General features: G+C 49.7%; 4 protein-coding genes across 4 annotated transcripts; 2 read left to right on the top strand and 2 right to left on the bottom strand.

Moving 5' to 3' along the window:
- Window positions 1-908: 908 nt before the first annotated feature.
- H6S33_012124 (uncharacterized protein) lies at window positions 909-1,525 on the bottom strand (the record flags this gene model as incomplete). Its single annotated transcript, XM_044843501.1, has 4 exons — window positions 909-919; window positions 969-1,043; window positions 1,207-1,337; window positions 1,464-1,525. The coding sequence occupies 4 exons, from the start codon at window positions 1,523-1,525 to the stop codon at window positions 909-911; spliced, it is 279 nt and encodes a 92-aa protein (XP_044695792.1).
- A 273-nt stretch (window positions 1,526-1,798) lies between these two features.
- Window positions 1,799-3,631, top strand: H6S33_012123 (uncharacterized protein; the record flags this gene model as incomplete). The annotated part of the gene is made up of 7 exons (XM_044843500.1): window positions 1,799-1,895; window positions 1,970-2,022; window positions 2,093-2,182; window positions 3,314-3,321; window positions 3,381-3,407; window positions 3,486-3,528; window positions 3,596-3,631. The coding sequence occupies 7 exons, from the start codon at window positions 1,799-1,801 to the stop codon at window positions 3,629-3,631; spliced, it is 354 nt and encodes a 117-aa protein (XP_044695791.1).
- A 1,378-nt stretch (window positions 3,632-5,009) lies between these two features.
- H6S33_012122 (uncharacterized protein) lies at window positions 5,010-6,246 on the top strand (the record flags this gene model as incomplete). Its single annotated transcript, XM_044843499.1, has 2 exons — window positions 5,010-5,256; window positions 5,315-6,246. The coding sequence occupies 2 exons, from the start codon at window positions 5,010-5,012 to the stop codon at window positions 6,244-6,246; spliced, it is 1,179 nt and encodes a 392-aa protein (XP_044695790.1).
- A 4,650-nt stretch (window positions 6,247-10,896) lies between these two features.
- H6S33_012121 (uncharacterized protein) lies at window positions 10,897-13,669 on the bottom strand (the record flags this gene model as incomplete). Its single annotated transcript, XM_044843498.1, has 3 exons — window positions 10,897-11,108; window positions 11,176-12,744; window positions 12,823-13,669. The coding sequence occupies 3 exons, from the start codon at window positions 13,667-13,669 to the stop codon at window positions 10,897-10,899; spliced, it is 2,628 nt and encodes an 875-aa protein (XP_044695789.1).
- Between the last annotated feature and the right edge of the window lie 214 nt (window positions 13,670-13,883).

The following is a 13,883-nucleotide window of genomic DNA, read 5'->3' as shown; positions in this document are numbered from 1 at the left end:
ACAGGATTCACGCAACACAATCCAGTCGAATGTGCCCAAGCCTAACTACTCGTGGGTTCTCGCCGTTGAGGAACTCAATACACGGCGAGTGATACGTCATGACCACAACCCATCCAGGATGATGTCATATTATTGATAAGAGAATAATGTGGATGTGTTGAGGATAATGCGATATAAGAATGAGTAGGCTAGGTTTTTTCTAGCCATACCCGTTTTAAACGGCGACGCAAAAGCGCCTGGGAGTGTGAATGTCTGTCCCAGTTTGGGGGACACTCTATTATTGAATCTGGATATAAGGGTTTAATACCGTCTATCTCGAACTCAAATAATTTTCGGGGTACTCATGATTTCTGAGACTGGATCCGTACCCATTGCTTAGTCAGGCGTCACATGAAATCACTCGTAAAATATATACCTCCACTTAGTTAATCCTTTTTTAGTATCCCCATCGAGCTGATGTGATAAGATTCCATTTGTGTGTTTCAAAGCGTGCCCTATGTTCCTCCCGGGCGCCGCGGCCATTCGAGGTTTTGGAGTTCGGCTTTTGAGGTTCCCCAAGGTACCTCGGAGTAAAATAAGCTGGCGGTCTTGAGGTACCTCGGTCTTGCAAACCCTTCGCCTCGAAGTAAAGTAGAGTGAAAAAGACCCTAGGTATCGTGGATCACATTGGGCCTGGTACTATGGAATACTGGTGGATCTCTTGGGCCGTTTTTTGATACTGTACGCCGAATGGGTAGAAAATAGGTTCGTAAAATACTAATATCTACAGTCTAGTCAGACAGCGCTCGGGTTAAAGCGGAGGGATGGTCCATTAGCTTCGCCTCCTTTGGTTTTGTACAGCCTTGATATATTTGTGGGTATATGTAAGTATCGAGGCACTTCGGTGTGTCTTGACGCTGAGTATCGAGTTATATATTAACTGTTGATAAGTAAAGGCCCCTAGCTCTGGTCGTGGGTGGGTTAGATACCGATGGAACCATCACTATCATTCAATCTTTCACATGAACCGGAGCGAAGGCGGCCTTCAAGGCTGAGCCTCGGAACTGTCCACAATTAACATACGTAAGCTACCTATATTCTCTTCTCATTTATCTTTGAGTTCAAACCCCATGTTACGGAAGAGGAGGAGGTGAGAAGGGAAACAGGCGATTCAACTGGGTGCTCAAGATAAAACGGAAGGAAGAAATAGAGGAGTTAACTCGATACCTTTCAGCCCCGAGAAAACCCTGAAATGAGAGGGGGAGGCTGACCACCCAGGGGAAGAGTAAAGTGCATTGTAAGTGAGTCTTTTCTTGAAGCGCTTGGTCGTAGAGTATCGGCCTTCTCCGGCCTCAGGCCTAGGCTTACACTAGCTTGGGAGAAGACAGCAAGAATCTTCGGCCTCTTGGACAGAGGCTTGGGTCAGGTGTGCGTGGTTTGGGCCGAAAATTGATGATGCCGTCAAGTTTTGACAACGCCGTTACGTTCCACTGCCAGACACCACCACAACGACAAACACAACCACCGCCACCACCGTCACAACCATGATCACGGTCATCGTCCCCTTTCAACTCCTCAAACGTCATCCCTATCCAGAGCACCTAGATGAGCTCTTTCCTATCTATATTTCAAAACGAGGTAGACCTATCGCTGAAACTTCGAAAGAGTTGCCGCTACCACCGCCGCCGCCGTTGTAGTTTGGTAGCGGTCAATAGCTGATCCAACTGAAGTTAGATTCGATAATGAACACGATATTTGGTGGCCCATCCATCCTCTATGGGCATTTTTTAAATAACATTAGGACATAGACGCAAACATAATGATGCTTCATTCCCCTAGGCATCCGAGTCCTCATGGATTCTCTCTACATATCCTATGTATCATCGCATTGAGATACTTTAAGTCCAGACTGGAAGGTCTTGGCTTTCCAACGAACTTTTCCAGGACAAACCTGAGGTTATGCTGATAATCATCATTGATTGATGACCAGACTTCTCGGGTCCAAACCTTTCAAGTCGACCAAACACCCAGAAACAACGAGTAGTACGTCATGCTTCTAGTGTATTTTACATGAGCTCAAAAGTTTGGTCATATCCTAACATCTGCCGAGAAGGATGTTAAACACACCTCTTCTGTTATCGATCCGATAAATACTGGTTTCACCGCACCTACCATAGGGGAATATACTAGTAATCAATATACCGTATCTAGCATCCATAAGGCTAATTGATTTTGAGCTGAGCCGAATTGTGGTTTTATCTAAAAGGCCCCCACAATTAAGGGGGGCCACCTCCCTGATAAGATAATACCGCGGACCGAATGATCATATACTACTTTTTTGGCCTAAATTCGGACAAGCCCTGTGGAGGCCGATAAATCTTTTCGGCGCCTAAAGTTGTCGTTGATTTTTGCCAAGTGTGTCCTCACCAAAAGCTTGAATAGCCAAGATACTTGGCTAGACATATTTTGACTCTGGAGTCTGCCCACGTTTTGAAAGCTTGTCTACTTAGCCAAGATACTTGGCTTCTATCGTATCTCATTTGCAATTGAATATATGGAGTAATGAAAGGCGTTCTCCATACTTCAGTGTATAACCGGTATGCCGGTCACCAAGACGGAATTTTGCAGTCCGGTTGGTAAGAGTATAGTATTTAGTTTGGATAGGGGATAAACCTCTTGTCGGGAATGCAGCTTCGGGGGGGTTTCTTCATTTTTACTAAAACAGCTGATTTAGGATAGACGCCGATGACGTTCCCCGAGACTGATGGAAAAGTTTTCTCCTACAACGCGTGTACCTATTCTCCTCACATGGGACGTGGCGGGGCATATTAAAGCGGGTAGATTACTATCCGGGTTCTAAGTCGTTTCTACTTCTCACCCACTCGGTACACATACAGGGTTGGTAGTGAATTCATGTATGTACTTGCTAGACCTGGCATGGGTCTTTCGATCGATCTTCAGGTCTGTGTACTTTCCCTGGGTCGCATCTTTAGACTGAAAAGATACATATCCCAGTACTCTTTCTTTTTAGCTTGCCTCTGGCGGACGAACGAGACTCGTGGGATTTGTAACAGGTGTTCTGGGAGTGAGGAAGAGCGAGTTACAACCCTTGCATAGACAGGCGCTCTCGGTTCGTATGTACTGAAATTACTGATCTGCATAGATTCTCGCATATGAGTTTTCAATTTACTGACGACTGAAAAAACCAATTGGCAATCAATTATTCTTTAACCACTCTAATTAATTCAGTTTTTCAATTCTACCAAGGTCGCGGCTTTTCCGCCTAGTTTTAAGTGGCCCCCAATCATGATGAAGCTTTCTGTTCTGCAACTAGTCTCATGAGTAAGTACTGATGGCTTGTTTTCTTCTTCTTTTCTTTTGACAATATTGACGTACTGAAGTGGGTACTTGAGAACCTCCGTACTTGAGTATTTACACCTAGTACCAGCGATCTATTCTATAACTGGAGACGGAAAGTGGGAAAGATTCCTCTAAGAGGTTTTCAGTGGTGCTAGTAGATCGGGTCCTACTAAAGCCGCAGTAACGAAGGCACGTAATGGCAAAGAACCCCCGAATATTTGGGGAAAAACTTTTGAAACTGTACTTATAGGGGTAGCTATACCGCTTGGAACCGAACAGTAATTCCGGTTAAAGAGGCTAGGCCATCTCCGAACTGCATTTCGCCACCCGAGGGAATAGTTACCGCCTATTTTGAAGGGGACAGGTGATAAGATTCCGATTAGCCCTACAGAGATTCATATTTGATTTGGATATCACTCTATTCTAATTGGTGGTTGACGCGTCTGTTTGGGAACGTAGTAGGTAGGATGTGCGATACACTAGCCCGGCTTCTAAAGTAATAACTAAATTTGTTCTAAGGGGTGCACGTCCTACAAGTTCACTTATTCCTTGATTTCTCTCAATTGTACTACATGTAGTGATTGAATATTGGCTTGATACTGTAGCCTGCACAGCCATATTTCGAGTGATGGCTGATGATGGTACCCACAGCACACGTAAACCACCTGTCGTGGCCAACAAACATGCAGGTACATACTGTAGTTCAATGAACATGAAACAACACGATATTGGCTTGTAGACTACTATCGTGGTTACCAAAAACATGGTGTTGCGTTCACGCACGTCGCATATCTGGTTTAGCGACCCTCAAAGTACTATAATTTTATGCTTGAAACCAAGCTGTGAAGAAGCTTGTGTACCGAAGTTGACCGTTTTGGAGCTATGCCAAGAAAGAGTCGTCGCGGCGCGGCAGCAGACGCGTCACTCCCGCTCTTGGCATACTTCTAGAAACCACACCCTATCACTCGGATCGGTAACTAGACCGCAACCCCCTGTTCCCAGACAGCACGCTGTCGGTTAACCAACCGGTAGGAATTGTAGTAGGGCGAGTGGGCCTAGGTAAACCAGAGCCTCAAAGCAGAGTACTGGGAAGTTCCGAGGTTGGTAGCCAACCGCCGTTGAATATGCATACTTTTGGAAAGAGAGGGTTAGTAGTCTGTCCGTACCACCTACATCTACTCTACTTTACGCGTGGAAAGGAGACATGTGGGGGAGATGTGGATACTTGGTGACGACTTTGCCTTAACCCCAAAGCAAGCTTTCGCCGAGCCATAGCCACTTCTGCTCCGCCTTGAAACACCGATTTGCGAATCGGTTGTCTACTATTGCTAACCAACGGCTTTTTAGATTGTACTACTGAAAGGAAACTTCCGCTAATTTGGGGATCTGGCTGGCAACCCTTGTCAATATGTTGAGATCTTGACGTCTGCAGTATCTTTGAAGACTCGTAGCCCTTGCAAGATGCTGCGTAATAGGGTGCTCTATGAGGAGAACTTAGCACTTTCACCTTCAACTCCGAAATCTATAAGAGTTTGAGGATTGGCACTCTTAATGGAAGCCATCAGAACAATCAATCAGTATCATTCGCTCGCAACATCACACAATCACACAATCTTTTCACAATCTTAAATTCGCATTTTTATATCTATAACAACATCTCAATAATCAAAATGGTTCAAATCACTGCTTTGTTAGCTGGCTTCACCGCCGCCGCTGGTCTTGTTGGCTCAGCAGTAGCTCACCCTGGAGGTCACGAGGCCGAGAACCTCGTCAAGCGTGATGCCGTCTGGCACGCTTCCAAGCGCTCTCTCGCCGCCTGCGCAGAGACCCTCAATGGCCGTGCCTTGATGGAGCGCGCTGTCACTCGTCGCAACGAGCTCGCCCAGAAGCTCCGCCAGAAGCGTGGCATTGAGTCCAGTAAGTCAAGATAACGATACATCTGCCCATGATATCAATTACTAATAAATTCCTCCAGACCACCTCTACAAGGCCCGTGACTTGGCCTCTGCTATGGCTGTAGACCACCACTCAAACAAGACTGGTATCTCCCAGAACACCCACGCCAGCTACCTCTTTGGCAGCTCATTCGCTTGTCTTCTTACCCCCGAGGTTACTGAGGGTCCTTACTACGTAACCGGCGAGTACATCCGCCAGGACGTCCGTGAAGACCAGGAGGGTGTCGATGTCTACCTTGATCTTCAATTCATTGATGTCAACACCTGCGAGCCTGTCCCTGGCATCTATGTCGACATCTGGAACGCAAACTCTACCGGTACCTACTCAGGCATTGTCGCCAGTGGAAACGGTGACTCCACCGATTTGACCAACATCGACAAGACCTTCCTCCGTGGTCTCTGGAACACCGACCACGAGGGTGTTACCCAGTTCACCACCCTCTTCCCTGGTCATTACCAGGGACGTGCTACCCACACCCACATTGTTGCTCACCAGGGCGGTGTCGTCCAGGCCAACCAGACCTTCTCTGGTGGGAACGTCACCCACGTCGGACAGCTCTTCTGGGACGAGACTCTCCGCTCCGCTGTTGAGACTGTCTACCCATACAACACCAACACCCAGGCTGTCACCTCCAACGAGGAGGACCAGTGGGCGCCTAGCCAGGCTGACAACGACTATGACCCGTTCCCAGAGTACGTCTACCTCGGCGACGATGTTAGTGAGGGTATCCTCGCCTGGATTTCCATCGGTATCAACAGCACTGCTGCCTACGATATCTCTGTTGCTGCTACTCTCACTGAGGATGGCGGTGTTGCCTCTGACACCGTCTTCGGTGGTGGAGATGCCGGTGCTGGTGGTGCCATGAACGGAACTATGCCATCGGGCGGTATGCCATCCGGTGTTGCTCCATCTGGTGCTATCCCCTCCGGAACTGGCGCCCCTGCGGCTTAAATATGTTCTCTGATCTATTGATCTGTTTCGGTGCGAGCGTGTGGCTTACAAGATAGTACTACAGTGATGGGAAACTTGTATGTGTACTTGTAGTTTTGTGGGGGGGTGCTGGTTATACTTTTCCTTTGTCTTTGTGTGTATTGTTTAATTTCCTTTGTTACTATACCCTGAGATGTGCTATTGGCTCTTGGATGCAGGAATAATGTTTCCATTCTTATGTTTTGGATGTAGAACTGCTCTGGCTTAGAAAAATTTCTGAAAATCAATATGATTCTTATACCCATGTTACTTTGGTGTAAGAATTGAACAGCTGTGATTATTAACCGGAAGAGTGACTTCACTTTGTTGTTTATCATGAGTGTAGTCGACAGGATTTTCCGCTTCAGTAGAGAAGAAATCGAAGTTCACCCGAGGTGAATCAGAGCTCACCTGTAAGTGCGCAATATTATGAAAGATGTTTTATCATGGCATCCAAAATCGTTCGGAAAAAATTCAAAGGGCATGTTTTTGTCAAATACCACTCTTGCTGCGTGGCAGCTCCTAAGTCAGACCTCCTTGCCTTTTTTCCCAAAGAAAACCAAGATATGCAGGGTGCTATTTAGTCAAGCCTGTTTTTCATTGGTAGCGACTAGAAGTGACTCCACTATGACCCGATGATGGATTTGAGATTTGATCATGAAATATCACTCGTAAGTGACATCGCCCGCCCGCAACCACTATTTGAGAAGTATCCCGTGTACGTTAAAAGTAATATTGTGTAATGTGAGTGGTAGTGTAAACTGGATCGTAGCTTCCAGTAAGATTGATCAATTCATCATCCTTCTAAATGTTGCTGTTGTGCGCGCGGTGCACTGCGAGCCTGTAAAAGGTGCTTCTTGCCTGGGTAGTCGATCAACCCGAGGACAATGGATCTTCTATTCAGGAATCTGAATTTTGTGCGCCATTTCCTAGTCCGTTTCGCAACACATCCATAGCCGTATTTCTAGGAAATAGTTTTCAAGTACTCTGTTCCTAGTTGTCACTCCAACTTCACGCTGGCGGAGGAATTCAGATAACGGGTCGGGTGCAAGTTTTGGCAAGAGAGTAAAATATAGGAACTTTCCCTAGAAAGAGTACCTTATCCAAAAAGGTCGATGTGTGAAAGATTTCTGCAAGCTTGCATCCGGATGGGAGTGTCTTCGTCTGGTAGAAATCAAATTAAGTACCACCAGACTCCATGCTGCTATCTGTAATATCAGTCTCATTGAAGCAAACAGTACGTTGAGAAATATTCCTGGTCGGGTGGTTTTCGGGGCACCCATCTGATGCAGGTCTTCTCATGCCATGCCAAATACCGAGGGACTTGCGGTTGATTCCCCGCCAGCACTAGAGAGAAAATAGGGCGCCTTGCTGCACCTTGCCTCGTCGCTGTTCCTGCAGATTTTGTTTTCTGTACACTGCAAACACGAGTGTGCGGTGCGGCGACTTCTGGTGCGAGTGAACAGTCTTGCCAATCGACTATGTTAGTAGCTGCTTCTAAGTCCTTCGTTCTTATGAACCCGAAGGTTGAGTTGATTCAACTTGTATCTAGAAGGTAGACCGAGATGCCATAACCCGTCTAGGCTTTTCCTGCGAAGCTACGGTTCGATTCGCATCATAGTTAATCACTCGCATTCATTAGTGTTCTCTTTATCCGAGCCATGAACGGAGGAAAACTTGGAATTCTGGTTGAGGTTTTCTGTGAAGGTAAGTAGGTGAATTTCATCTAGACCCAAGGTCAGCTGGTCTAAAGATCCAGCATCAGAGGGGACTCATGGAGATTTCGTTATCTGCTGCTGCTGTCTGACAGCGTGGTTGGCTAATGCCATGCGCTCGGGGCTGTGCTGGTCATCGTGGCGGGTCATCTGAACTTCTCAGTCTCGTAGGTCATCCTGTATCTGAGCCTGCGGCCTTCTATTAGATAAGTTGTGCCCTGGTTATCTGCGGGGGTCTGATAGAGGTAAGTGAGTGGGGATAGATGGAGATGGATGGAGATGGATAGAGATGGTTGGTGAGGTTGGTGGTTAATTTGAACATCCACGCACGGCCCAGCAAACAGGGCGGGTAACGAAACTGGGGTCCAGATGTGAGAAGGTGAGGTCAATTGAGAGTTCAGGGCTAGGACACATTAAGAGCTATCCTTGGCAAAATAAGCTTTCCAGCATGTTAGCTGGTAGCTCGGACTGCAGGCATCTTCACCAAGAATGGGCTTCATTTGCTGTCTGTTTCTTTGAACTTCCACCGCACACACTGCGTCTTTCTCTCACCCACGCCCTTCTAATTGCGGTCGTATTGAGCACTGAATCTTGGCTCGCTATAACCTGCCATGGTCGAGCTTATAGGTTAGTAGAACAGAGAACCTTCCACAAGAACACTCGAGCCACCATGGTGGTTACTATCTAGCCAATTCTGGAGGGTGGGGATATGTTCACTTGATGAAAAATCTCAAGCGAAGAATTGACAATAGCTATCAAACATCGTTCCAGCCGCCAGATAATGTTTCTGGGATTGCGAGGTAGGTATATAGCAGGACCATTTTTACAAGAGGGCTATGGAACTCTTTTTCGGAAATAGTGTTTTCGGTCAAGTTGAACCAGATGCCTGCCCTCGCAATTAGAGGTCTCGAGACCTATAATTCCTGGCCTCATCGGAATATTTTTCGCAGTAGGCACTTGATCTTGTCGGCTTGTGGTCTCGACTTTCGACTATCTGGCGGTCAATTCTCAATGATATATCAGCGAGGGTTCACTTGGCTGATACTCAAGATTCGAACAGTCAAAATCTCCAGTCTTCATCCTTTAAATCCTGCACTATGCTGGGCGGGCATAACTTTATTCAGATGAAGCTTGTAACTGACTTATTGGATGGTTTTCGATAACTGATCTTATGGGGAACCGATCAGTCGGCAGAACTTCTCATCGAACTTTCTAGCAAGTATGCCAACCCCGAATATCTAATCTAGGGCCTTAGTGGAATTGCGGAAGCTAATGACATTGGGCGTTTGTCCGAAAAAATATTAGGCCCTCAATTCGGGCAGCAACAACCGCCAAGTGTTTTATCCAGTGGTTTCCATAATCTACAGCGCCAAGGCTTTATTGGGGGAGCACAACACATATAAAACCTCAGCTATGTTCCCCATCTTTAAGTAGACCCTTCTACTAGGCCACTTCTCTTCACAACCATAGAACCACACAAATAAACACGATTCCAATTTTCTTTCCACTCCACCCCCGTGACTCCACATATACAATACGGAACGTCATTACGGATGTCTGGCGGCTATTCTACTAAGATACCTACCTGACCAGACATACCACGACGATAATTTCCAAGATCTATTCCGGGCCCTCTGATGCGTGCTGCATGTTTTCCGTTGCGGCCCGCAATTGTTTAATGCTCGAGACATTCGTGACTATAAACTGATCCTAGTGTGTAGCTCTAGTGCGCGATCAGTCTGATATTCTACCATAACCAGAGCAGGTTGATAGTTTTCTCTTGTCCTATGTATATTCGAGCGCAGAATAAAAATACCAAAATCTTATTCTGTTCCCCTCCGTTTCTCTCTTTTCCGTGTTCCAATCGAAAAAGAAAAAGAAAAAGAAAAACCACCCCCACTCAGGATCCCTGAAAACTTACATACCCTTTATGGACCGATGGCGCAATTGGTATGATACCAAATCTGCGCACATCAAAAAAAGGTCATGGGTTCAATCCCGGACCAAGTTCCATTAATCGGATCGTCATTCTACGGATGTCTGGCGGCTAATTCCTACCTGACCAGACATACCACGACGAATTTAATCCAAGATCAAACCCGGGTCTCTGATGCGAGATTGCGTTGCAGTTGCAGCTCATAATTCTTAAGCCTGGGACATTACTTTGTTGATCTATTTTCTTCATTTTTTTTTGTATGTACTCTGGAGTAGAGGGTTTGTGGGTGCCGTGTATCGACATGGGTAGGTTTTTGAAGAGTTGCCCGCTCTTTTACAAGGTTACCGCGTGAGGCCGCCAGTCGCCGTTTCTATACTCCAGCTTTCCCATGCTTGATCTGGGCGCTGAGTTTCTAGGGCTGGGAATCTTGTTCTTGATATTGTCTAAACCAAAAAGAGAAATGGCGACTGAGTGACAGGTTAGCCGACTATATAGGTGTCCAGACACGTTACGAGTTACAATAGCGGCGTGGTTGTAAGCATATGTGTTTAGTTTTGAGAGCCTATAAGTTAGGCTGCGCAAGCCACTTGATCCAATTTACTCTTCATCTTCTTCTTCATTCGAGAAATAGAGCCTGAGCCATCTTCTTGAGAAAATTCCAGATCTAAGATAGAGAGACCCCGAACACCAACAGCCTGGAAGTGGTCACGGCGACTGGCCGGCCTCACGCGGTACTGAGAACGCTGGCATTGTCGACATTAACACTAAATTCACGATCATTCACCCCCGAGTGATCACTTATGAACGACATCCCAACGGCCATAACAAACAAAACAAGTCAGTCCCTGGAATCAATTCTCCCCCCCCCGCCCCCCTAGCTACATTTAATAAACAAGAACAAAAAACAAAAAGACCCATCACCCCATTTTAAAAAAGCTAAACCGAAAATCACAGTGTCTCTATAGTCTACAATACTAGCCACTAGCTGCTGGCATTCTCCTTCTGCTTGTCAGCCCACTCGAGCCTGATCTCGACGGCCCTGCGGTGGGCCTCGAGCTCCTCGACCTTTGCGAGCTGCATAACGGCGCCACCGACATTGCGGAGACCCTCTTCGGTAAGCTCGCTGCTGGTGATGTGTTTGACGAAGGTGGAGAGGTTGACGCCGGAGTATTGGCGGGCGTAGCCGTATGTTGCTGTTGGCTTTGTTAGCTATCAAGTATATCTAGAGAGAGAGAGGGTATAGAGATCGGGGATACTAACGCAAACTGTGGTTCACCCCCGCCGAGTAATCACCCACCGACTCTGGTGTCCACATGCCCACAAACACACTCCCCGCATTCACCACGCCATCCACGACCTTCGCCGCATCCTCCACCTGCAGAATGAGATGCTCGGGCGCATACGTGTTGCTCAGCGCCACCGCCTCCTCTATCGTCCCTGTCTGCAGCGTCACCGAGTGCTCAATCGCGCCTCTCACGATCTCCACCCGCGGCAGGGCCACCGCCTGCCTGTGAACCTCCTCCTCGATCGCCTCGAGCCCCGCATCGTCGAGCCCCACAGCGATCAGCACAACTTGCGAGTCAACACCGTGCTCCGCCTGCGATAGCAGGTCACTCGCGACGAATGCGGGGTTTGCGTTGCGGTCCGCGATCACGAGAACCTCGGAGGGGCCAGCGGGCATGTCGATCGATACTCCGGCAGAGGTGTCGTTGCTGACATACATCTTCCCGGCCGTCACAAACTGGTTTCCAGGGCCGAGGATCTTATCCACCTTTTGCACAGACTCTGTGCCATACGCCATCGCGGCCACGGCCTGCGCACCGCCCGCAAGGACAATGCACTCTGCGCCGACCTTGTGCGCGACATACACAATCTCGGGCGTCACAGTGCCATCGGGGCGTGCTGGGGTCGCAAAGACGATACGGGAGCATCCCGCCACCATGGCGGGCACACCTAGCATGAGCGCTGTAGAGGGCAGGACGGCAGTCCCACCGGGGACGTAGAGGCCGACGCGTTCAATTGGGCGGACGAAGCGTGAGCAGCGGACGCCGGGCATGGTGCTGATTGTGAGGGGCTCGGACTCGGCCTGGGCGGCGTGGAAGGTGTGGATGTTGGCGAAGCTGAGGTCGATTGCGGCCTTGGTCTCGGGGGAAAGGGCCATGAGGTGGTCGGGGAAGGGCGCGCGGAGGACGGGGGAGGTGAGGGTTGCGCGGTCGAACTTCTGGGCGAGCGTGATAAGGGCCGAGTCGCCGTTTGTGCGCACAGAGTCGATGATGGGTGTGACGATGGACATGATGGTGTTTGTCTTTTGTGCGGGGCGGCGGAGGATTGTTTCGAGTTCTTCGGGAGTGGCGGACTGGGCGTCGATGCGCTTCATCTTGATGGGGCGATTGGGGTCGAGCGGTTCTGCGGGCGTCTCTGCGGGCTTGGGTGCCTCTGCGGGTGCGGGCTTATCACTCTCCGCCTTGTCTCCAGCAGCAGTAGCAAAAAACTTGGGCTTTGCGTCTCCCCTCCTCCTCGACACCTTCAGCGCCTTCCTGTCCAGATTCCTCTCCACATCCGCCAGGTCCACACCGGCCGCCACACACCTCGTCAGCGCAAAATAGAACAGGTCTGCGGCCTCGAACGCGATCTCGTCCTTGGTCTTTGCATCACACAGCTCCTCGGCCTCCTCGAGGATCTTGGCGCGCAGCAGCTGTGCGTCCGAGAAGAGGCGCGCGGTGTAGGAGCCGGCGGGGGCGGACTCTTTACGGGCTTGCAGTGTCTTTTGGAGGTGCGAGAGGCCGGTGTAGGCGCCGAAGCAGGTGGCCGTTTCGAGGTGGCAGAAACCTGCGGGGGTTAGTTATGGGTTTGAGAGGGGTAATGATAGTTGGGAGGGTAATGATAGCTAGGAGGGAAAAGACTCACCACTCCCCTTCTGGCGCACCACAAAGCGCAGACAATCCGCATCGCAGTCCGCATCAATCCTCACCAGCTCCTGCGTCGCTCCGCTGGTGGCACCCTTATACCACAGCCCCCTCTTGCGGCTCTGATACACGCCGCTGCCCGTTCTGATACTCTCGCGCACGCTCTCCAGCGAGCTATATACCAGCCCCAATGCGACCCCGCGCTCATCCACCACCAGCGTCGTCACTAGTCCGTCCTCGCGATCTGAAACCACACCCGCCATCACCACCTCGGCCACGCCCAGCAGCCCCTCTCCACCGTCCACCGTCATCCACGCCGAATCCAAGATGGGCACGGCCGCCAGCTTCGCGATGCGCACGACATCGGCGAGCGCGGGCTGCGTGGCAAACGAGACATAGACGGGCGGGTGGTTGCCCGTACCGTACTCGGTTAGCCAGGCGGCGATGGCGTCAATGTCGGTGACGCTGTGAGCGTAGATGCCGACGCTGGTGTCGCTGATGGCAGACACGATGGTGTCTTTTGAGTTGTGGGCTGTGTCGAGGAGGAGGGCGAGGCGGGAGTCGTCGTTGATGAGGGGCTGCAGCGTGGAGAGCTGCTCATAGGTGGCGAAGAGGCGGGTTGCGCCCGCGTCGAGGAGGGAGTGGATGGCATCTGTGTCGGGGAGGGAGGTGACGTTCACCGAGATGGTCTGGGCGGTGGTGTGGGCGGAGATGTATTCTAGGGCTTGTGGGAGGGTGTCGGGGGTCACGGTGAGGAGGGTTTGGGAGATGTGGGAGAGGGTGCTGGGGGAGAGGCCCGAGGAGGGAGAGGTGAAGGGGTCGATTGCGGCTATGAGGGGCAGCGACATTTTGTGTGTAGACTGTATGTAGCTGTATCTATTCTATTCAATTGAGTGTATCTGTGCAATTGACCGAGCAGTTCTGCCGGGCCAGTGATATCGGTGGTGGTGGTGGTGGTGAAAAGGGTGTGAATGCGTGAGTCAATGACTGGCGAACGCAGGTTTTCTGGCGTCGTGGTTGGCAAGGCAGCGGGCCCTGGCTGTTTTTCTAGCGTAGCGGGGT

This window comes from Morchella sextelata (assembly GCF_020137385.1).
Source record: "Morchella sextelata strain SCLS chromosome Unknown scls_7, whole genome shotgun sequence".
NCBI classification, from domain to species: domain Eukaryota; kingdom Fungi; phylum Ascomycota; class Pezizomycetes; order Pezizales; family Morchellaceae; genus Morchella; species Morchella sextelata.
The sequence above is the reverse complement of the archived record's forward strand: the minus strand, read 5'-3'. Positions and strand labels throughout refer to the sequence as shown.